Here is a 22,380-nt window from a genome sequence, read left to right as displayed (position 1 = left end):
CGGCTGGGCCCGTGAGCCATGGCCGCTGAGCCTGCGCGTCCGGAGCCTGTGCTCCGCAACGGGAAAGGCCACAACAGAGGGAGGCCCGCATACCACAAAAAAAAAAAGAAAAAAAAAGAAAAAATTTTACACCTTCTCTCTCATATCTGTTCAGGAGGTGAACCCTCCAGAAAGAGGAAAGCAGGCGGCGAAGAAGAAGAGGATGACTGAAGCATGAAACACGTGCTTGCTGTAAATATGGTTTTCAACTGTTTGTTTTAAAACAATGATGAAATGACTTGTTTTGATTGAAGGGAGGAATTGAGTTGCTTTTGCATAATCCTAGTTGTGGTTAAAAAATGTTCAGAAGCAAGTCTGTAACTTTAGAAAATACATTCTTCCCAAATGAGAAGTTTATTTTGGTAACTGTTTGCTCTGGGTCTTGGGTTTCCTTGTCCGAGCAGGTACAGCACGGGAGGGCTCGCTGGAGACTCGGTGCTTTGCCAAGTGCTGCATGGGCCTTACCAGTTCTAATCCTCAGAACAACTCAAAGGGCAGCTGCTGTTATTCTCATTTTACAGACATGGAAGCTGAGTTAGAACTTAAGACCTCTGTCCAAAGCTTTTTCTTAAGTTAAAAACAAAACCAAAAACATTTTTGAGACAAGGGTCAGGAACTTATTTGCACAGCAGTCACACTGCTGAGCAGATACATTAGTGACCTTATGGAGAAAGACACCCAAAATACCGGAGAGAAATGGTCACCAAAAGGTTTAGAGAAAAAAGAGCAGTGTGAAACAAAACACTAGATTTGACTTCTAGCTTTGTGACTGGTGCAGTAGCTGGAACATAATAGGTGCATTAAAAGTATTTATTGAATGAACAAACCAATGATATTATCTTGGGGAAGTTATTCAACTTCTCTGAAGTCAGTTTGCTCAACTTGATGGGATTTGGACTTGACCATGTAAATTCTTCATGATTTAATGTTTATATTCCTCTACCTCTGAGAGTTGAATACTATTTAGATACTTTTTTTAGAAGTCTTTTGTTAAATAGAAATGGTCAAAGAAAAGGAAATGGCCCATCATCTTACCACGCAGAAAACCTGGATATACATTATATTTCCCTCCCTTTTATATTTTTAAAGTATAATTTCATAGTTGTGCAGTAAACAGAGACATAATTAGCACCCGCTCCAGAAAGGCCATTTAGAGACTCATCCAGAATGCTGAGAAGTACTAGCACAGTTCAATCATAAAGTCGGCTATTCATTTTTTTTTTTAATTTTATTGAAGTAAAGTTGATATACAATGTTGTGTTAATTTCTTCTGTACAGCAAAGTGACTCACTTATACATATGTATATATATACTTTTTCACATTCTTTTCCATTATGGTTTGTCACAGGATATTGAATATAATTCCCTGTGCTATACAGTAGGATCTTGTTGTTTATCCATCCTATATATAATAGTTTGCCTCTGCTAATCCCAAACTCCCATTCCTTCCCTTTCCCATCCCTCCAAACCCCTTGGCAACCTCAAGTCTGTTGAGCTGCAAATGGCATTATTTCATTCTTCCTGATGGTTGAGTAATATTCCATTGTATATCTTCTTTACCCATTCATTCATTTAGGTTTTTCCATGTCTTGGCTATTGTGAATAGTGCTGCTATGAACATAGGGGTGCATGTATCTTTTCGAATTAGTTTCATCTGGGTATATGCCCAGGAGTGAGATTGCTGGATCATACATCAACTCTATTTTTAGTTTTTTGAGGAAACTCCATACTGTTTTCCATAGTGGCTGCACCAGTTTACATTCCCACCAACAGTGTAGGAGGGTTCCCTTTTCTCCACACCCTTTCCAGCATTTGCTGTTTGTAGACTTTTTAATGATGGCCATTCTGACTGGTGTGACGTGGTACCTCCCTGTAGTTTTGATTTGCATTTCTCTAATAATTAGTGATGTTGAGCATCTTTTCATGTGCCTATTGGCCATCTGTATGTCTTCTTTGGAGAAATGTCTATTTAGGTCTTCTACCCACTTTTCGATTGGGTTGTGGGTTTTTTTGTTGTTGTTGTTGAGTTGTATGAGCTGTTTGTATGTTTTGGAAATTAAGCCCTTGTTGGTCACATCATTTGCAAACATTTTCTCCCAGCCCGTAGGCTTTTTTGTTTTGTTTATGGTTTCCTTTTCTGTGCAAAAGCTTTAAGTTTGATTAGGTCCCATTTGTCTATTTTTGTTTTTAATTTCTGTTGCCCTCGGAGACAGACCTAAGAAAACATTGGTATGATTTTTGTCAGAGAATGTTTTGCCTGTGATCTCTTCTAGGAGTTTTATGGTGTCATATCTCATGTTTAAGTCTGTAAGCCATTTTGAATTTATTTTTGTGCATGGTGTGAGGGTGTGTTTTAACTTCATTGATTTACATGCAGCTGTCCAGCTTTCCCAGAACCACTTGTTGAAGAGACCATCTTTTTCCCATTTTATATTCTTGCCTATTTTGTCAAAGACTAATTGACCATAGGTGTGTAGGTTTTTTCCTGGGCTCTCTATTCTGTTCCACTGATATGTATGTCTGTTTTTGTGCCAGTACCACACTGTTTTGATTACTGTAGTATTGTCTGAAGCCTGGGAGGGTTATGCCTCCTGCTTTGTTCTTTTCCCTCAGGACTGCTTTGGCAATTATGGGTCTTTTATGGTTTCATATAAATTTCAGGATTATTTGTTCTAGTTCTGTGAAAAATGTCATGGGTAATTTGATAGGGATCACATTAAATCTGTAGATTAGGTCAGCTGTTCTTTATAGGGGCTGGCCTTGAGGTTCCGCTACTTCAGCAACAGGGCAGTTGGGCCGAGCCTAGAGGCCCTCAACCCTTGTAGACACGGTGGAAAGCTTAATATTTGAAGGCCAAAAGATGTTTGGGGATTTTGGACCCTCCCATTGTTTGGTGCTTGGAGCAGGGTGCCACTGGGCTGAGCATGAGGGCACTGTCTCCCACAGCCACAGCTCCTGGCACCACGTCCACTCAGACTCACAGGAGCTGGAGTTACCTGGCAACCCAAGCACCCGAGCCTCCAACAGGCATCAAGACTTCCCGTATGTGAACATAAGCCCGACAGCCATCCTCGGAAGGCCAGCCAACATTAAAGATTCAAGGGGAATTTCGTTATTCCTTAAGTTTCAAAATTCAATTATTTGATGTTTATCCCTAAAAGTTTCCTCAAACCCATTACATGTTGCGCTCATTTTCTCTTTTGGTTGGTGGATATAGGTGACTTATGAGAGATGTCTTTGTCTTACTGCAAAAATAATCTCTAGTTTAATAGCTGGATTGGCTCCCATCAGGCCCAGAACACACTGTATCATAGGTCCCTGTTTCTTCATATTTGTCAACTCAGTTTTTTTTTAAAAACTCAATTTGATTTTATGGACAGACCAGACGGAGTACTGATGGTATGAGAGTGAACCATATGAACTTACTATTTTTATGGGTATAAATGGTCATGTATTGACAGTTTTATATGGTTTAACTTAATAGGGTAGGAGAGGATAACTCAGGGAAATTAATAAACTTGTTCTTAAGAGGTGTGTAAGGAATGAACTTTAGAACATAGGCACTAAATGGATTTTCCAAAAAGTCCAAGTCTACAGTATATTTGATAAACTTTAGTGAAATTATTTATTCCAATATGAAGTGGTAAATTCTAAATGCCTATAGTCCATACTTTTCAAAAGAAGCTTCACTGTGCTATTATGAGCCAATAATAATAACATTTTGTAATATTTAAGTATCAGTATTATAAAATTCAGTTTTTATATTTATAAAAATTGAAAAAGTAAAGCATTTATAGCATTTTGGTATTTTAGAGTTAAAAAATGTATTTAAGTGCCCAATTTCATGTGACAAAGAATGATGCACTGTTACAAAGGTAATTTTCAAGCTTTTAAACATAACTAAAACCAAATATAATTCATCCAAAAGACTGAAAAAAAATGTGGGCATTTATTCAGAATTACAGAGGTTTTTATGCTATGTGTGTGTGTAAATGCACATGCATACATGTGCCTCTTTAAACGAATCAATATGACATAAGAAAGACCACATTAAAATGACATAAGAATATAAAAATCTTTGCTTATTGTAAATACAGTTTTCTCAATTTAAAAATCTGTGAAGAGTTCCTTTGACTGAGAAGTAGCTGTAGAAACATTAACTGTCGTATGGTGAGAAACAGCTAGAAACATTAATGTTCAGTAGTGGGAGCTGATGGAAAAGATGGTTCTATAGATGTTTAGACTGAAGAACTCACACCCCTTGATAGGAGGTGCTCTGACACATCCAATTTGCTTGGTTCTTGTGGGTGCCATGTCTTTAGTTAATCCTGTTCGAAAATGGAGTGGTCTTGAGGGCATTATGCTAAATGAAATAAGTCAGAGAGAAAGACAAATAAATACCGTATGATCTCACGTATCAGAATCTAAAAAAACTAAATTCATAGATACAGCAAGCAGAGTGGTGGTTGCCAGAGGTGGGGCATGGGGAGTGGGTGAAATGTGTGAAGGTGGTCAAATGGTACAAACTTCCAGTTATAAGAAAAAGTCCTACGACTGTAATGTACAGCATAGTTATGACAGTTAATAATACTGTATTACATATTTGAAAGTTACTAAGAGAATAGATCTTAAAAGTTCTCATCACAAGGAAAAACATTTTTTAAAACTACGTGAGGTGATAGATGTTAACTAAACTTATTGTGGTAATCATTTTGCAGTATGTGCATATATCAAATCATTATGTTGTACACCTCAAACTAATACAATGTTGTATGTCAATTATCTCAATAAAACTAGAAAAAAAATTTTTTAAGTGAAGTGGCATTTGAAATGAAGGAGCAAAACTGGACAGTACTGAACTTACAGAGAACGGAAGTTGCTATGGATTCTAGAAAAACAGTGATTCTTCTATCTGCTGGGAGGTAACAGTGATTCCTGATTTTACAAGGAAAAAGTGAGGCAGTCCTGGGACCACAGAGCGAAAACTTAAAGATTTTATGAAACCTCATGAATGATTTAATCTTATTTTAATGGTAGCAAGGGTTAAATATAATGTACAATAGAACATGACTAACATTTTATCAAAACATTTTTTCTTTTATAATTTTCAGTATACCATGGACTCCCCTTTTTAAATGAAAAATATAAGATGCTGTCAATGGAAAAACAATATACAAAGCTCTATACATGTAACTTTTCCAGAGGACACCTACTGTACAAAGCAAGTATGTGGATTATTTCATTCAAATAACAAGAATCTGCAATTTAACAATCAAGGTATAATTCCTTAAAATCTCTAACAATCTGCTGATTTTTTAAACACGAAATGTTTATTTGGTCTTTTAAACAACAGGCACCGCACCCTTAGAAAATGTATTTCACCTATGAATTAGACTTCTACTAGGCTTTAGCTCCAAGTATACAGCACCAAAATCCATTTTAATAATATCAATATTATTAATATTGATTTTTTTTAATACATACAATTTCATGCAAACTGGAAGAATCAGAACTTCCAATATGAATATAAAATTTTATAAAATGGGAAATTAAAAGCTTTTTAAAAAACAGCAATTTAAAAATGCAAAGAATAGTCTTTGCTTAGATAACCAGGTAAGTAAGTTTACATTGGTTACACTACAAAAACTTAAAGTCTTAGAAAATCTTTGGTTTAAAAATCAAGAGTATTTCACAACTCCAATTTGTTATAAAAAATTTTAGAGAAATACAGAAATACTGAAAGTTACTAAAACGGTAAGAGGTGCCAGATTTTTAAAGATCAAAGTAAACATCAGTTTTCTCCCTTGTAATTACAATTCTTGAAAGATTTTCTGCATTTAATCAGATGAATGTTCACCCTTATTTATTAAGAAATCTTTTCTTCAATTATACAATGAACTATTGTAGCTCAGAACTGGAATGGTACAAGGAAAACACTCAGCTTCTTCATAACTTTGATAAATAATAAGTGGACGAGATATTACCCCAAGTATAACACACAATTTTAGGTGGGGCCTACCTACCTATATTTAAAAAAAAACTTTGGGGAGGAAAGGGTAACATACTTAGCAGTTTACTGACTGACTTAAAGGGCAGGGCAAGCAAGGAAGCCTTGCTAAAAGTGTACTGGTAGCTTTGTACAGCTGCTCCATGCTGACTCCCCACCCTGCTGGAACTGTGCAGTCTCTAAAACCAAGTGCATTTCCAAAATCATTTATGAAAGGAGAGAGGGAGAGAGCGAGCGAGGGTGAGCTTGACTTGCTAACTTGGAAAAACCTCCAGCACCCTATAACTGAAAGGGAATAGCAGTACAGTGCAAAGTCAATCTTTGGCCCCTTTCAAACAATGGATACTGATTCCCAAAAAACACACACTCAGTCCTCATGAGGAAAGCTTTTGCCTGTTAAGAAGGCTTATTACTGTAGCATGAAAGGAGCTGCCTAGCTCATTAGATAAACTGTCCAACCCAAGACAGAGGAGCAGACATTTTATAATTCAATTTCAAGAAGTTTAAAAAAAATTATTAACAACAGACCTCTCCCCTATTCTGGAAGGAGATTCTTCCTTTAGAAAAATCTCCCTGTAAGTGATACACCCAGGCCTGAACTGTCGAGGCCAGGACTGCTCAGACTCCTTTGCCCCTGTTGCCTGCAGCTGTAACGCCTCTGCCATCTCCTGCTCTGGGGCTGCCCTGAAATAGGACATGAATGCAGGCCCAAACTGTCTATCATACTATTGGATCTGGAATAGTCTTCCCACCACAGAACCACCATTTAACTGTTCACCTTAATACTCTGAATGATAGGAAGACAGCTTGTGTTATGAGAAATTGCTTTTATACAATGTAGACCAAAAAGTACAAGATGAAAGGAAACAGATAACAAACGTTAGATTTATCAAGAACAGCCATTTTCCTTATTGGTTGGGAAAATCTGTAGTGAGTGGTGATTATATACCATTCAGACAATTCTGTGTTGCATATAGGAACGTCTCACTATCCTGTGCAGCTCTTAATTTATACCCAGGCCAGTTTCTAATTTACCATCAGTAACCACCAATTTAAAGGACCATTTTGCATGCTCCTCAGACTTAATCTCCACCATTTATTAACTTTGATTTCATATGTTTAACAACAGCTTTCTTTTTTCTTTTACCCTAAATAACTGAGAGTTGGCTGTATGCCTTTTACAGGGAAGAAAAAATAGCTTTCCTACTCAGATGTTTTTTTTCTAGTATGAGCCTTCACAAAAATTTAATAATGCCCACATTATTACAATGAAAAACGGTAATTAATTTAGACCTAACTATACTTTTAAACAAAGTGTGTAACCTGGCCAAGCTGATGACTTTGTTGAAAAAAACTGTAGGTGTTGCTGAGACACCTTGGACAGGTGCAGTGCTGTGGAATGCACAGGAGACTGCTTTCTCTCTCCTAGAGATCTGCTTTGACTCCAAAACAGATGACCAGGTTTTGAGTCATCTGTTTTAAAATGCTGGCATTTCGCTTTCTTGATTGATAGAAGCAAAAACCATACTCTTGCCAAGTTCATGTGTTCTGAAACTTGGAAAAGTCTCCTTGCCATGGAATAAGGAAAGCTTTGAAGTTCCTTGTACCTAAGAGGTGCAGCAACAATTCTGACATCAGCAATGTCCCTTTTTGACTTAAAAAAAGATTGGTCCTTAGAATGTTCATATTATTCTACATAAATGACTTCCTAAACTTTTTTATAATTGTATTTTTTTAACCCAAGACTCATCATAAACCATTTAATTAAGCTAAATTAAAACTGATTTTAGCAGAAAGTAGAAATAATGCTTTAGAATACAAAATACCACCTACTAGTGATTTACAATTTGAAACTGGTAACAACTTAAACTAGATAAAAGATACATGTAGTTAAAAAAAAAAAAAAGAATTTCCAGTCTTTTCCCTTCTCCCGAGGAAAATTTTACATCTGATATCACAACACGGGCCCTTGGCAAACTTTCGAAGTCTTCCAAAGATTATATGTTGGCAGACTTACTGGTGGTCTCCTTCAACTCGTCTCTTGCGAACTGTGAGAAAAATAAAGAATGTTAGAAATCCCTGTTAGTTTGTAAAATGTTAATTTGCTTGTGACAAGTTTCTGTGTGATCCAGTTAGAGCTGTACAAAAATGAATTGTCCATTTGCAGTTCAGACGGCCATTAAAATAAAAAACTCACATCCTTCACCGTGGTTACTTACCTGTTAATAAGAACTGAGGGGCTAAGCTCAGCTGTGCATACACAGCAGTAACATTAGAAATCTACAACAGAATGGTCAGCAGTCACCTTCAAGTCACTGTGCCTGTCTCATTTGTGTAATAAAATTTATACCTCCATTAAAAAATGATTAATAACTTACTGTATTAAATTTTGAAATGACATTCAGGCAGCTGGAATTAGAAAGTATTAAACGTAACTATTTGCATGCTCTTCTGATTAATTCCTCAGTTTGCGCAAGAACATACCAAAAATAGTATTATCAGTTTCAAAGGTAAGTGACTTGCTGCTACTGCTCTCCAAATTTTCCTTCTCTTATCTCCTACAAAATGAGCCAGTTCAGGGCTCTGAGAAAACAACAAATGCAAAGTAACGACGATCTCAGACCCTGGTAATGTGGTGATGTCACATCTCGCTACCATAAACTTGGGCAGCCACAGTGGTTGGTCAACTAGTTCAGTTAATGGAGTAAACAAAGGTGCACATCTGAGGACGCCCAGCCTCTTCCCGGGCTGGTGACCCTGAGCCACTTGGCTGTGGTCACTAGCATCAGGGCAAAGTCTTCAGCGTCAGGGTCTTGCTACCTTCACTCTCACCTGTCAGCCACCAGAGAATATTTGCTGAGAGCCACCAGGTCAGGGCTCTCAGCATTGTGGCAACTCCTATTTAGAGAGGAAAACGAACACAGGTTCTGGAGTCAGCAAGAGTGGGAACCTGTTGCTTTTCGTGGTTTGCTCTTTGGTAAGTAAGGTAACCTCTCTGAGTCCCAACGCATCCTCTGTAACGGGATAAATGATACCTGTACCTCACGGCTGTGCGAGTAAAGTCTGCTTAGTGTAGTGTTAATATAGAAAACATTCAGTGAAGGGTACTCAGCCTCATCACCCACCACAGTGGGGTCATGGGATGGTCCTGAGGTCAGCCATCTTTTCGGGATGAGGAAAGTCAATTTAGCTTTTATAAAGTTAGAGGATTTGCATGTATACATAATTGGTTTTGATACTCTAACCAGTAAGTTCCTCTGTTTCAGTTACATTGTTGGTCTATTAATTTCTACACTCTCTTCTATGGAAGCAAGTAGGAAGACACCTGCCTTTGTTCAGCCTCAATTGGCTGTTTTAACAGAGGAATGAAAAGCTAACAGGTGCACTGGCCTCCTGGCCAGTCTACGAATTCTGCACTCATGCTGTTCTGACTGCTGGCTTCTGTTCACTGGCCTTCAAGAGGTGAGACTGGACAGTCAAGTGATGCACATAAAAGCTTGTCCAGAAAATAAAAACCAGGAGGACTGAAGTATCAGGTCCCCATGAACATTTTTATACTTATTTAACTAGGTGCTCCCCAACTCTAATTTCAGTCCATGTTAATGAACAAGTTTCATGTATTTACTGAAATATTAGGGGAAGAAATCAAATGGAGAATTGAGTCCTCAAACACAAACTTAATTCATGTATATGGATCTCTGAAGAACATGGATATATATGAAAGGCAAAGCACATAATTCTTTAGGGTAGAACATTTCCAAGAAAATTTTGAATTGCAGTAGTGTTTGGATGTTATTGGCAGACCATTTCAGATGTTAAAAAGAATGTTATCAAAAAAATGCACATTATAAACAAGATCAATAGGACAGATGGAACAAACATAAAAAGTATAGAAAATTAATTATGTAGTTAGCTAGTGTAAAGATAGTAACGTGAGACAAAGTTCAATCGAATATTGCACGTACACCATATAACCTCTTTGCTGTTATAGCCGTGATACTCCTTAGCTGAAGAGATGGCGAGTAGGTAGGATTATTTCAATGAAAAGTTGAGACTAAAAACAATGAGAGAGGGAAAGACAGTATCAAAATCAGAACACTAAAGCTCTGATGTAGCCCCATTTGCAAGGTGAAGAAAAACTATATGCCCCAGAGGTGCTGTGCAAGTTTCAAGTCTTGTGCTCCAATATCTCTGTCCAGTTACCGAATGCAAGTAAGAAGACGGTCTTTAGGCTTGCCACCTTGATCTACAGGCAGAGATCAAAGTGCAGGGCTAAAAAACCAATCCAGCTGAGGGTGGATGGGGGGCCGGCTGCTGCTGCTGTGACACAGCACAGCAGAGGGAGGCGGGCAAAGAGCACTTCCGACCCCTCTTCCTCACTTTGTGCCCACTTGTTACCTCAGCAATTCTTCAGTTCATCCTGTGGATGAAAGACTAATAAATCCGGCCCTAGTAACAATTCTTTGGCAATTTCTTTCCAAAATCCACTCCACTAAGTTCTCGATACTTCATGATTAGTCAATTGCCAAAAAATCCTAACTAATCTCATTTCTTCTCTATCTCCAGAAGAGTAATAAGAATAGTGTTTTTGAAGTATCATTTTAATCATGCACTCAGTGGCCTATAATGGCTCTCAAATGCCTCCACATAAAGTCCAAAGGAATCTAAGTTCCTTACCACGTAATTTTAGTGCCTTCTATCAGCATTCCCTCTTAATCCGCTGAAATAATTTTTTTTTATTCTGTTAGCTTCAAATAGCAAGTGCTTGTTGAAAGTTTATTCTGGATCCTGCATCCTGTTATGAGAGTCAGTTCTCAAAATCTGCAGGCTGTCTTCAGCGTATAAATAACTTGCTTACTCCCAAATTTGAGCTTTCATTCATGCAATTCCTCACTCCAGGAATGTCCTTATTCTCATTTCATGCGTAAGACCCATGTCTGAAGATCTGGTTTGGATCAGAATGAACAGCATGGGCAGGGCAGGCAGCTTGTCTAGAGAGCTACCAGCACAAAGCTGTATGCCGTTTCTCACCTCTGCTTCGTGTCAGACCGCACCTTCTTCAGCACGGCCTCCTCATCCTCTATTACACATGCCTATGCACAGCTCCTCGACTGCTCAGTGTTGACATAAAGCAGCCTAGGGAACTGTTTTCATCTTCTCCCCTCATCTTCCATCTGCCAAAATCTTCCTTGCTCTAACATTAGGCCCTCTTTTCTTAGAAACATCTGGGCAAAGCACCTGCCACAACAGGCTCGCAGAAGAGCACAACTGCTGAGGCCTCGAAAGGCTGGCGTCCCTTTCACATACAGGGATGTACACGTACAGACTCTCACTATGCTGCTGCTGCAGGACAGCTGCTGGCACCACCTCCTCTGGGAGGGACACAGGTGACAGAGATGGCCAGGGCTACAAATATGTTGGTGGGATCCTGGGACAGCTACGGTGGTTTCTGAGGAAAGGAAGGATGGAGACACTTCTGGCTTAAGTTTATAGCTGCTTAGTTACCAGAAAATTTCAACTTTAAGCAGGATTCAAATTCTACCACTTTCCTTTTTTTACTTAATAAATATTTAGTACCTACTATTGTCACACATGGTTTTAAAGAAAGTTGTGAATTCAACAGATACACATGGCCCTGACCTCCAAAAGCTTAAAGTCTTTGAAAATAGACTATTACAATGAAGTATAGCCTAGTAAGTAAAAAACTAACTTTTTAGAGCCAATAATGTATACGTTCTTAAGGTTCTCTATTTATGAAGTTCAGTTAGACTTGAGAAACACTGCTCTAAAAAGCAAAATTAAATTCCTGAAGGAAAAAAAATAGAAGCCAACGAATGAAGCAACACTATAATATTAGCATGACCTTGCAAACTACATCTAAAATCAACAATACACCAAAACACAACCAAATTTCTCTTTTAAAAAGCAAGAGGCTAAAATCTTCCATGGGAAACTACAGTCATGAAAGGACAGGAAGGGTTTGAACTAATACTTTTCACAGTGATCTGGATGAAAGGAATGAGGCTGTAGTTCTGCTCCAGAAATCTTTAAAAAACTGCAAACTCAAATATGGCCAAAGCCTAAAAGAACTGCATCACGGTAAAATGTGACTCACTTTAAGAAGTATTATTTTAATTCTTGTCTGAATGCATTTTTTAAAGTATTTCAATGACAAACACCAAACTTAAAACTCAGGTTAAAACTATTTTAGGGACTTCCCTGGTGGCACAGCACTTGGGACTCCACGCTCCCAATGCAGGGGGCCCGGGTTCGATCACTGGTCCGGGAAGTGGATCCCAGATGCATGCTGCAGCTAGGAGTTCGCATGCCACAACGAAGGAACCAGCGAGCTGCAGCTGGAGAGCCCGCAAGCTGCAGCTGGGGAGCCCGCGTGCCTCAACTAAGGAGCCCTCGTGCTGCAACTGGGAGCTGGGAGGCCGGCGAGCCGCAGCTAAGGAGCCCTCCTGCTGCAACTGAGACCCGAAGCAACCAAATGGATAATAAATAAAAATTTTTTAAAAACTAAAAAACTGAATTCATATAAAACTGAATTTCTATCTAGGCCTTTGATCAAAAGGGCAAAACTTTCCTGTAACATTGAAATCTTTGTTTTACTAGCTCCAAGAGGTGACTTGTAATTGAGAACAAAATATTTTTTAGGGAAGCATTTTTTATAATGTTTGTTGTAGAAAACTATCTCACTAAAAGCTGTGAAATAGGTTGTCACCCACTAACCTATAATCACTACAACCTCATTTAAAATGAACTATAATTCAGTGAGTATTATAAAGGACTGTGTGGATTTTAGAAACAAAGGCCAAATAATCTTCCTGTGTAAAAACGTATTTTAAAAAAAGTCCCTCCAATACATTAGCTTAATGATACAATTCAGAAATTCAATTTCACACCGAATATGTCTTACCTAAGTCATTATTTTTTGTTATAGCATTAGCTGCCCTGGTTCGGGGTCCCTGCTGTGTAAACTGATACCCAAATTTAAGGATATTGGTATTTTCCTCAAGCATCTTGGCCATTTCCAATTCTACAGCCGTCCCCAACTGCTGCCTCTGGAATAATTGAAAATAAAGAATAGGATTAATGAGCTAGATCAAAATACTTTTCAGGTACATGCTGATTCCTTAAAAATTTTCCCAAGTCTTACACCATACATAAGAGAAACAAAAATGTAAGTTTAGTGTATGATCATACAGACATCAAAAAAATGTTGAATATTACAGTGAGAGACCACTTCATACCCACTAGGATGACTATAATCAAAAAAACGATAGTGTTAGCAAGCTAGTGGGAAGCAGCTGCATGGCACAGGGAGATCAGCTAGGTGGTGTGTGACCACCTAGAGGGGTGGGATAGGGTGGGAGGGAGGGAGACGCAAGAGGGAAGAGATATGGGAACATATGTATATGTATAACTGATCCACTTTGTTGTAAAGCAGAAACTAACACACCATTGTAAAACAGTTATACTCCAATAAAGATGTTAAAAAAAAAACAAAAACAACAACAACAACAAAAAAAAGGATATGGAAAAATGGGAGCTTTAGGCATGCTGGCAGGAATGTAAAATGGTGCAACTGTTATGGAAAACAATTTGGCTATTTCTCAAAAGGTTAAACACAGAGCTACCATATGACTCAGCATTTCCACTCCTAGGTATATACCCATGAGAAGTGAAAACGTATATTCATATAAGAATCTGTACATGAATGTTCACAGCAGCATATTTGTACAATTCGAAAAGTAGAAACAACCCAAGTATAATAGATTATTCAGCCATAAAAAGGAATAGGTACTGATATATGCTACAATATGAAGAAACCTCCTTAACGTTTTGCTAAGGGAAAGAGGGGAGACACAAAAGGTCACATATTACATAACTCCATTGATATGAACTGTCCAAAACAGGCAAATGCATAGGACAGAAAGTAAATTCGTGGTTGTCAGGGGTTGGTGGGAAGGGCGACTAGGAAGTGACTGCTGATGGGTGTGGAGTTTCTTTTTGGGGCGATGAAGATGTTCTGGAGTTAGACAGTGGTGATGGTTGCATAACTATGAATATACTAAAAAACATTTAATTGTATACTTTAAAAGAGTAAATTTTATGGTAAGTGAATTATATCTCAATAAAAAAATTGGAAACATTGATTAAATAGCATTCTGGTTAAATTTTAAGATATAACTCTTCTCTCTACCTTCATAATCTACAAAATTTACTTACTCTGAAGGATTAAGGGAGTCATTTACCACATATTTTTTTTAAAATAACAAGTTATTTTTCAAATAAAATAGACTGAAGTGTTTTAGTCAAATGTGTAATGTTGTTTTATTTTTAGTTAATTACCACTCTGGATGGAAACACCTCTAACATGTATATTTCTCTGCTTCTTTAAAGAAAAGTGCATCTGGCAGGGGTGACCCAGCATTATATTACAGCGTCAGCACTGAATGTGGCTGCACAGGAGCCTTTGTCTCTGGGTGACCTGGGTACTGGAGTTTTCTGGTTTTCACTGAGCCTATTCTGTTCACCTACTGTGTCTGGGGCTGACATGCTACAGGTGCAAAAATTCCATTATGTGGATCTTCCCACCGAAGAGCTGAAAAATTTGAGGCTGGACTGTCACCTGTAAGAATTCTTCCAGTTCAAAACAGCCAGCCATCTAAATTCTCTTAAGACCAACCAGGGAGTGTTGCTTGTATACCTTTCTATACATTAAGTTAATATTCTGGATGCCCCACATGTTCTCTCATCCCTTTTCAGGACCACCTTCCCAAGGGTTCCCTGAAAGCCCTCCTCCCACCCACCTCCTGAGTCCCCAAGCCCTGCACAACATGTGGGCTGTAGTTTCCTCAAAGCTGCTGCTGTACATCACCGACCTGATTGTCGATTTTCAGCTCAGCCAGGGTTTCATTATCTCTCAAAGCATCAATCAGTGCTAGAATCCCAGCTCCTGTAATAAAGTTGGACTCCATATTTAAGCTCTTCAAATTTTTGTTCACTCTTAGCATCTCTGCAAAAGCCTGGAAATTAAAGAAAATATTTGGAGATTACAGTTTGACCGCACTTAGTAAATAAACACTAAACAAGCCTGAAACAAATACACAGATCAATACAACTGCTTTAATGTTTCTTATTAGATTGTTTTAGCTTGACACGCTACACCTCACAGGTCTCACATGTATCTATTTTCAAATGCACTTGGTCACAGACTTTAGATTTTTTTTTTTGTCATGTGTAATTCCCCATTGGTAACATTCTCTACTGCTATTCATTCCTACTTCCACTTCATGCTTCTTTCTCCTGCATCTCTCATACTTTCTTTGAGTCTCTGTGTAGGAGTAACTTCATCAATGTCTCTTTGCTTTTTTCTTTCCCTTTGCCCGCACCGCACAGCATGCAGGATCGTAGTTCCCTGACCAGGGATCAAACCCACACCCCCCTGCAGTGGGAGTGCAGAGTGTTAACCGCTGGACCGCCAGGGAAGTCCCATCAATGTCTCTTTGGAACATCTTACTTGCGTCCTGCTGCAGCTGGGTTACTGTGAAGCCCAAATGAGGGTAAATTATGGACTAATTTCCAAGGCAGGGACCAAAAGGACTGCCTAAGGCAGAAGGCCAGAAAAGATCACAGATGACTGGAACTGAGAGAGCATAAAAACTATGGAGAAGAAGGGGCTAACTAAATATTCAACTCAAAGAATGGTATGTTTTCCATCTGCTTCCATTACATTTCTCACAGGATATGGCAGTGCTAGGCATTTGACCCAGTGCTTAATAAGTGCTATACTGATTAATTAACAAAGCCTGTAAGTGAGCAGAGGGGAAAAAGAAGGGAGGGGGGAGGAGGAAGAATAGGAGTGTGAGTTTATTTAAAAAGCCCTGCAGAGGCGTCAAAAGAAAGGCCAAGGGCTTCCCTGGTGGCGCAGTGGTTGAGAGTCCGCCTGCCGATGGAGGGGATGCAGGTTCGTGCCCCGGTCCGGGAGGATCCCACATGCCGCAGAGCGGCTGGGCCTGTGAGCCATGGCCGCTGAGCCTGCGCGTCCGGAGCCTGTGCTCCGCAACAGAGAGGCCACGACAGTGAGAGGCCCGCGTACCGCAAAAAAAAAAAAGAAAGAAAGAAAGAAAGAAAGGCCGAACTTCAGAGAATATGGGTAAGATCAAGCTTAAAATGAAAGTCAAGTTAAAGAAAAGGCAATACTGCGCAGTGATACTAGAAAGAACTGGGGACAGATATCTACACACTTGAACATTCTAATAGCAACAACTGGCTGTGTGACTTGGAGCAAATCCCTTATCCATCCATCTGTCCACAAATTTGTTAAAATATTACAATGGCCTATTTTTGATAAGTACTGTTCTGTAAATTCAGAAATAAAACATACAAGTCTCTACCTGACGGAACTTACATTTTAGTGGGGCCCACACAGTAAGTAAGCAAAATGTAATGTCAGATGGTAAAAAGGGCTATAGAGGAGGAAAAAAAGGCATAGCAGGGTGGATGGGGAGTGCTGGGGGTAGGAGTGGGGTTGCTGTTTTATATATGGGGGTCAGGAAAGGCCTCACCTGGAAGGTGACATCTGAGCAAGGACTGAAATAATTTAAGTGATGAAGTAAAACTACGTGGAATATCTTCAGGGAGAAAGTTCTAGGCAGGAGGAACAAGTGTAAAGGCTCTGAGCTGGGAGCATGCAAAAGCAAGGCAGAGCAAGGAGGCTGTATGGCTGGAGCAGAATGAAAGAAACAGCAAGAGGGGAGATGAGGTCTGCTCATGTAAGGCCTTATTAGGCCACTGAAAGATTCTGATTTTTACTTAGTGAGACAGAGAACTGCTGGAGGGTTCTGAGTACAGGAATGAGAACATTTAAGTTTGTTTTTTTTTGTTTTTTTTTTGCGGTACACGGGCCTCTCACTGTTGTGGCCTCTCCTGTTGCGGAGCACAGGCTCCAGACACACAGGCCCAGCAGCCATGGCTCACGGGCCCAGCCGCTCCGTGGCATGTGGGATCCTCCTGGACCGGGGTACGAACCTGCGTCCCCTGCATCGGCAGTCGGACTCTCAACCACTGCGCCACCAGGGAAGCCTGAGAACATTTAAGTTTTAAGAGTCACTTCTGATGCTGTGTATAGAGATGAAGCAGGCAGCTCAATTAGGATAATCCAGGTGAGAGAAGCCAGTGGCTTGGACCAGGGTGGTAGCTGTGAAGATGGTGAGACGTGGTTGGATATACAGGAAATATTTGAAGACACAGCTGGATATACACTTGAAGTTGTGAGAAAGGGAAGTCAAGGATCACTCCATTATTATTATTATTATTATTTCATTTTTTTGACTTGAGCAAATGAAAGAATGAAGTTGCCGTTTAGTGAGATAGGAAAGTGTGAGAGAGGCAGGTATGGGACGAAAGTCAGGAGTTTGGTTTGGGACTTGGGTTTGAGATGACTGTTAGATATACAAGTAAAGCTGTTAAGCAGTAGCTGGAAATGGGTTTGGAGTTGAGGGGAGAGGTATGAACTGGAGATAATAATATTGGGAGTCATCAGCATGCATAGGTAATATATAGTAATGAAACAGAATGAGATCACCCAGAACGTGAGTGCAGACAGAGAAAAGAAGAAGGACTAGAACCGAGCTCTGAGCCATTTAGATGTTTAGATGTTGAGGAGACGAGGAGGAACCAGTGTAGGGACCAGATAGGTAGGAGGACAATCAAAGGGAGTGATAGCCTCAAAGCCAAGAAGAAAAGGGTTTATACCATGATCAAGTGGGATTTACCCCAGAAATGCAAAGTTGATTTAACATATAAAAATTAACCAATGTGGGACTTTCCTGGTGGTGCAGTGGTTAAGACTCCGCCTGCTAATGCAGGGGACACAGGTTCGATCCCTGGTCCAGGAAGATTCCACATGCCGCAGAGCAACTAAGCCCGTGCGCCACAACTACTGAGCCCGTGCTGTAGAGCCCACGAGCCGAGCCGCAACCACTGAGCCCGCATGCCTAGAGCTCCACAACAAGAGAAGCCACTGCAATAGAAGCCTGCGCACCGCAATGAAGAGTAGCCCCCGCTCGCCACAACTAGAGAAAGCCCGCGTGCAGCAACAAAGACCCAATGCAGCCAAAAATAAAAAAATAATAAAATAAATTAATTATTAAAACAATTAATCATTGTAATACACCATATTAACTGAATAAAGGACCACATGAATAAAACCACATGATCGCCTCAACAGACACAGAAAAAGCATTCGATAAAAATTCAACACTATAGATCCATAAATGGAACCCTCCGCAGGTGTTAAAAGAATGACGTAGAACTTTATATGCTGATATGAAAAGATCTCTGAGATATACGGTTAAGTGAAAAACTCAGTTGCAGAACAGCCTACATTGCATGACTCCGTTTATGTTTAAAAAATTTCATAGAAAAGAAATACAGAAAAAAGTAAACATAAAATGGTAGTAAATAATGTATTGCCTAATAGTAAACATCAATTGAAAAAGAGTAAATTTTTTTTCTTTTTTACTGATACTTGCTTTTATTGACTGTTGAACATCATGGTTACTAACAGTTGATCTTACGACACAGAATTTTGAAACTACATTAAAAAATTTTAGTTTTTAAATTTATTTCTTATTGAAGTATAGTTGAATTAAAAGAGAGTAAATCTTGTTCATAAAATCAGTTTAACCACCTTTGTAACATGCCCTGGTATTACACCGCCATAATTATTTCGATATTATTAGTAGTTAGCTTACTTACAACAGCAACGGGGTCATTGCTTCGGGTGGCTGCAAGACTGAAATATTTCACATGTGTGTTGGTTTCCAAAGCCTTTGCAAAATCTTTTAGGGTTGGAATTGGGATATTCTTGAAAGACAAAAATGTGAAACATTATTACATTTTAGTTTTCAGGAAATTCAGTCCATTAATCAAATACATCTGTACTTTTTTGCATTAAAATGTATTCAGAAATTACGTAACATTACAACCGCTGGTCTACAACTGAAAACAAACAACTCAGCCTCCTTCTTACCTCTCTGATTTCTCTGTTATGGTACAAACTGTTGGCATAGAGCAGAGCATACATCACTGTTTCTCTAGCATTGAGGTTAAAGAAATTATCTTTTTAATTATTTGTATTATGAGAAGTCAGCCCTTGAGTACTCAAAGTGAATCCACTTTTCTACAAAGAGAAAGATGTGGGAATCTACTTATGGTGATTCCTGAGGCAGATGACATACTGTTTTCAGTCACTCAAAGCTGTAAGGTATTAAGAGAGATTAACTCTACATTTCTTGAAATGCAGAAAGAGATAGTTTTAGGAGACACTGATCTTTTCCCTTAGTACCAAGACTTCCAATTTCCTGTAGCCTGCCTATTTTCAGATTGTTACTATTGATTTAGAGACAGATACACACGAGAACTGAATTTTTTTTAAAAATAAGAAGATGAGTGATCAACTAGGGATAATAGCTTTCCCTAGCGCTTTTCCCCCTCCACTCACAGGAAGGAACACCCACAAAAAGAGCACAGAGGTCTTATTCCCTAGGTTCTTGTAATTTCCAGATGTTCTCCCTGCCTCCAATTCAGATAAATTAAGATTTAAAATGAGGAGTTTGTAATGAAGCTATTATACAATGGCTAATACCTTAAGAGATCATTTGAGTTTACTCTTTGGTAATTAATTATCCCTATGCCCTCCTAACTCACTTCTTCTTTCTTTCCTCCAAGGAAGAGTTGCATTTTAAAAATCCCAATGAGATCCCACAAAGCCCAATTCTAGGTGTTTACTCAAGAGAAATGAAAACATACGTTCACGCAAAAACCTGTATGTGAATGTGTATAGTGGCTTTATTTATAATCATCCCAAACTGGAAGCAACTCATATGTCTATCAACTGGTGAACGGACACACAAACTGCAGCACATCCAGACAAGGGAATGCTGCTCTACAACACAAAGGAACAAACCACTGAGACACACTACAGCATGGACGAGTCTCAAATGTACTGTGCGAAGTCAAAGAAACCAGACTCAACGGCTATACACTATATGGTTCCATTTATATGAAATTCTGGAGAAGGCAAAATGATAGGGAAAGAAAACAGATCCATGGTTGTCAGGGGCTAGAGCTGGTGGCAGGGAATGATGACACAGGGGTGTGACATGTTCTACATCTGACTGTGGTGGTAGTTGTACAACTGTATGCATTTGCTTTAACTCACAGAACTGCACACTAGAAAGGGAGAATTTCACTATATATACCTTATAGCTCAAGAGAGCTGATTAGGGCTTCCCTGGTGGCACAGTGGTTGAGAGTCCGCCTGCCGATGCAGGGGACACGGGTTCGTGCCCCGGTCTGGGAAGACCCACATGCCGCGGAGCGGCTGGGCCCATGAGCCATATACAGGCCGCTGAGCCTGCGGCTCCGGAGCCTGTGCTCCGCAGCGGGAGAGGCCACAGCAGTGAGAGGCCTGCGCACCGCAAAAAAAAAAAAAAAAAAAAAGAGCTGATTAAAAAAACAAAACCTGAAAGGCTAAAATGCTCCTAAAAGTGGGCAGTACTTTGGAAGCCTGAGAGGTATACTCTGACAGTCTGTAGAGTTTATATTTCTATGTGATAGCCTTTAAAAAGTAAATCAGAAAAATACTATAATACTTTAACTTCTAAAATCGAAGGAATCTATGTTAGCATACTACTAGAAGTAAAAACTTTACCATTAAGTAGAAAGGATGAGACTATATCAAAACTGCCCAGCTCTCATCCTAGATCCAAATGACTCAAAGCAATTCAAAACAACTTTTTGTTTGCTTATCACACCTACCTTTATATTATTCAAATTAACTTCAACAAGACGAACATCATTTTCTTTAATTCTCTGTAAACTCTCTTCAACATTGGTTGGATTTGGGGGCTCATCAAATACTGGAAGAATCTTTTCACCTTTTACCACATCTGTAGCAACAAATGAAAAGAGCAAGAGTGTCACTGGTTGATACTATTACGGTGAATGCATATATTAACTTGGAAACACATAGCACACATACACAAACATATTCAGTAGAACAAATTTATAAGTTTCCCCAAATTTCTGAAAGATCCTTTATGTGCTCCCACATAAAGCACTGAAATAAAATTTTACTGAATATAAATACCAAACATAATTCAACATTTAATTTGTTTGCAGTGTATCAGCCTTCAAAAATGAGTATTTTCACTGCCTCTTGCCTCTTGGTGTATTACAAGATATCTTTACCATGAAAATACAGTTGATGACACAAGCTGGTGATTGCATTTATTTTTAGCAATGTTCAAGATAAAGTTCTCATATGACAAAATCTAACAACTCATCATTGTCTCTGAGGTTTGACTAGTAATTAATGCAAAGGCAGTAAGAATCAGAGACATGAACAAACACAGCCTCCACAAAGAGTGAGTTGACAGAAGGACACACTGCCTGTGCCTCCCGTGGGGAGTACTCCGCAATGGGAAAGGGCAGAGGACTCTATCAGGAAGAAGGGTAGAAACGGGGAATGGGGAGACAGAGAACGGTAATGGTACGTGGAAGAACTACTGAGACAGGAATTCCCTGCCCTCCTTCATCCTACAGCCCAATCCTTCACCATTTATACCCACACACATGGCCGGAATACAGCTATTCAAAACTGAAGGAAGACCCAGAAGCCTTGAACCCTCTAGTGAGATGTAAATGCGCTCTGAGGTATGTGTGGAGGTCCATGAACACCTATAAAAGATAAACTTTTATGGATATATTTTCTGGGGAGAACACCTAGAGCATCAGATTCTCAAAGAGAATGACCACAACATTAAGAGCAAGTGACATGTAAAGACTGACAGGGTCACTGTCTGGCTTAGTTAGTCCCTGCTGCCCTCCTCTAGCTTTTAGGAGCAAAACTCACCTTAAGACAAAGTATATTGCTTACTGATCCAATAAATTCCCTCTAAGAGTACCTTGTTCTTTTCAAATATCACACACACACACACACACACACACACACACACACACACACACACCCTCCTACACACAGCATCCTGAAGAGATCAGCTCAGACAAAAGTCTGAAAATTAATTTCCTGAGGACAGTTGAAAGATCAGCAAGGCAGTCTTCTTCAAGATGGTAGATCAAGGGGACTGGAGAAAATCTTCCTCACTGAATGGAAAATTCAATGAGCTCTTCCTCAATTCTAAATTTTCTAAAACCAAAAAATTCCTTTTCTTCTCTGCAGAATGCATATAAAGAGCCTTGCTCTATAATGAAATAATGGATCCAGTCAACAGGATGTGGAAACCATTAAGAAAGGT

The 22,380-nt window shown here is 39.2% G+C and overlaps 2 protein-coding genes across 5 annotated transcripts in view; one reads left to right on the top strand and one right to left on the bottom strand.

Annotated features, from left to right (window-relative positions):
* LOC102980530 (RNA polymerase-associated protein LEO1-like) overlaps positions 1–6,712 on the top strand; it is a 15,355-nt gene extending 8,643 nt beyond the window's left edge. The window contains exons 8-9 of one of the 2 annotated variants that reach the window (XM_007123779.2): positions 155–231; positions 5,151–6,712. In XM_007123779.2, the coding sequence (XP_007123841.2) occupies positions 155–210 (56 nt within the window). In that variant the 3' untranslated portion in view covers positions 211–231; positions 5,151–6,712. Of the gene's footprint in view, positions 1–154; positions 232–2,985; positions 3,573–5,150 lie in introns of those variants that run through there. The other variant, XM_028496064.1, reaches the window with a different exon arrangement.
* TMOD3 (tropomodulin 3) overlaps positions 4,171–22,380 on the bottom strand; it is a 91,266-nt gene continuing 73,056 nt past the window's right edge. For 2 of the 3 annotated variants that reach the window (XM_028496061.2, XM_028496062.2), the window contains exons 6-11: positions 20,882–21,012; positions 18,818–18,925; positions 14,938–15,081; positions 12,969–13,113; positions 8,064–8,094; positions 4,171–4,402 (exon numbers count right to left, since the gene is read on the bottom strand). In XM_028496061.2, the coding sequence (XP_028351862.1) occupies positions 4,237–4,402; positions 8,064–8,094; positions 12,969–13,113; positions 14,938–15,081; positions 18,818–18,925; positions 20,882–21,012 (725 nt within the window). In that variant the 3' untranslated portion in view covers positions 4,171–4,236. Of the gene's footprint in view, positions 4,403–6,262; positions 8,095–10,011; positions 10,101–12,968; positions 13,114–14,937; positions 15,082–18,817; positions 18,926–20,881; positions 21,013–22,380 lie in introns of those variants that run through there. The other variant, XR_003682037.2, reaches the window with a different exon arrangement.

Source organism: Physeter macrocephalus, chromosome 11 (genome assembly GCF_002837175.3).
Source record: "Physeter macrocephalus isolate SW-GA chromosome 11, ASM283717v5, whole genome shotgun sequence".
Classification (NCBI taxonomy): domain Eukaryota; kingdom Metazoa; phylum Chordata; class Mammalia; order Artiodactyla; family Physeteridae; genus Physeter; species Physeter macrocephalus.
Note: the sequence above shows the minus strand (reverse complement) of the source record. Positions and strands in the feature narration are given on the sequence as shown.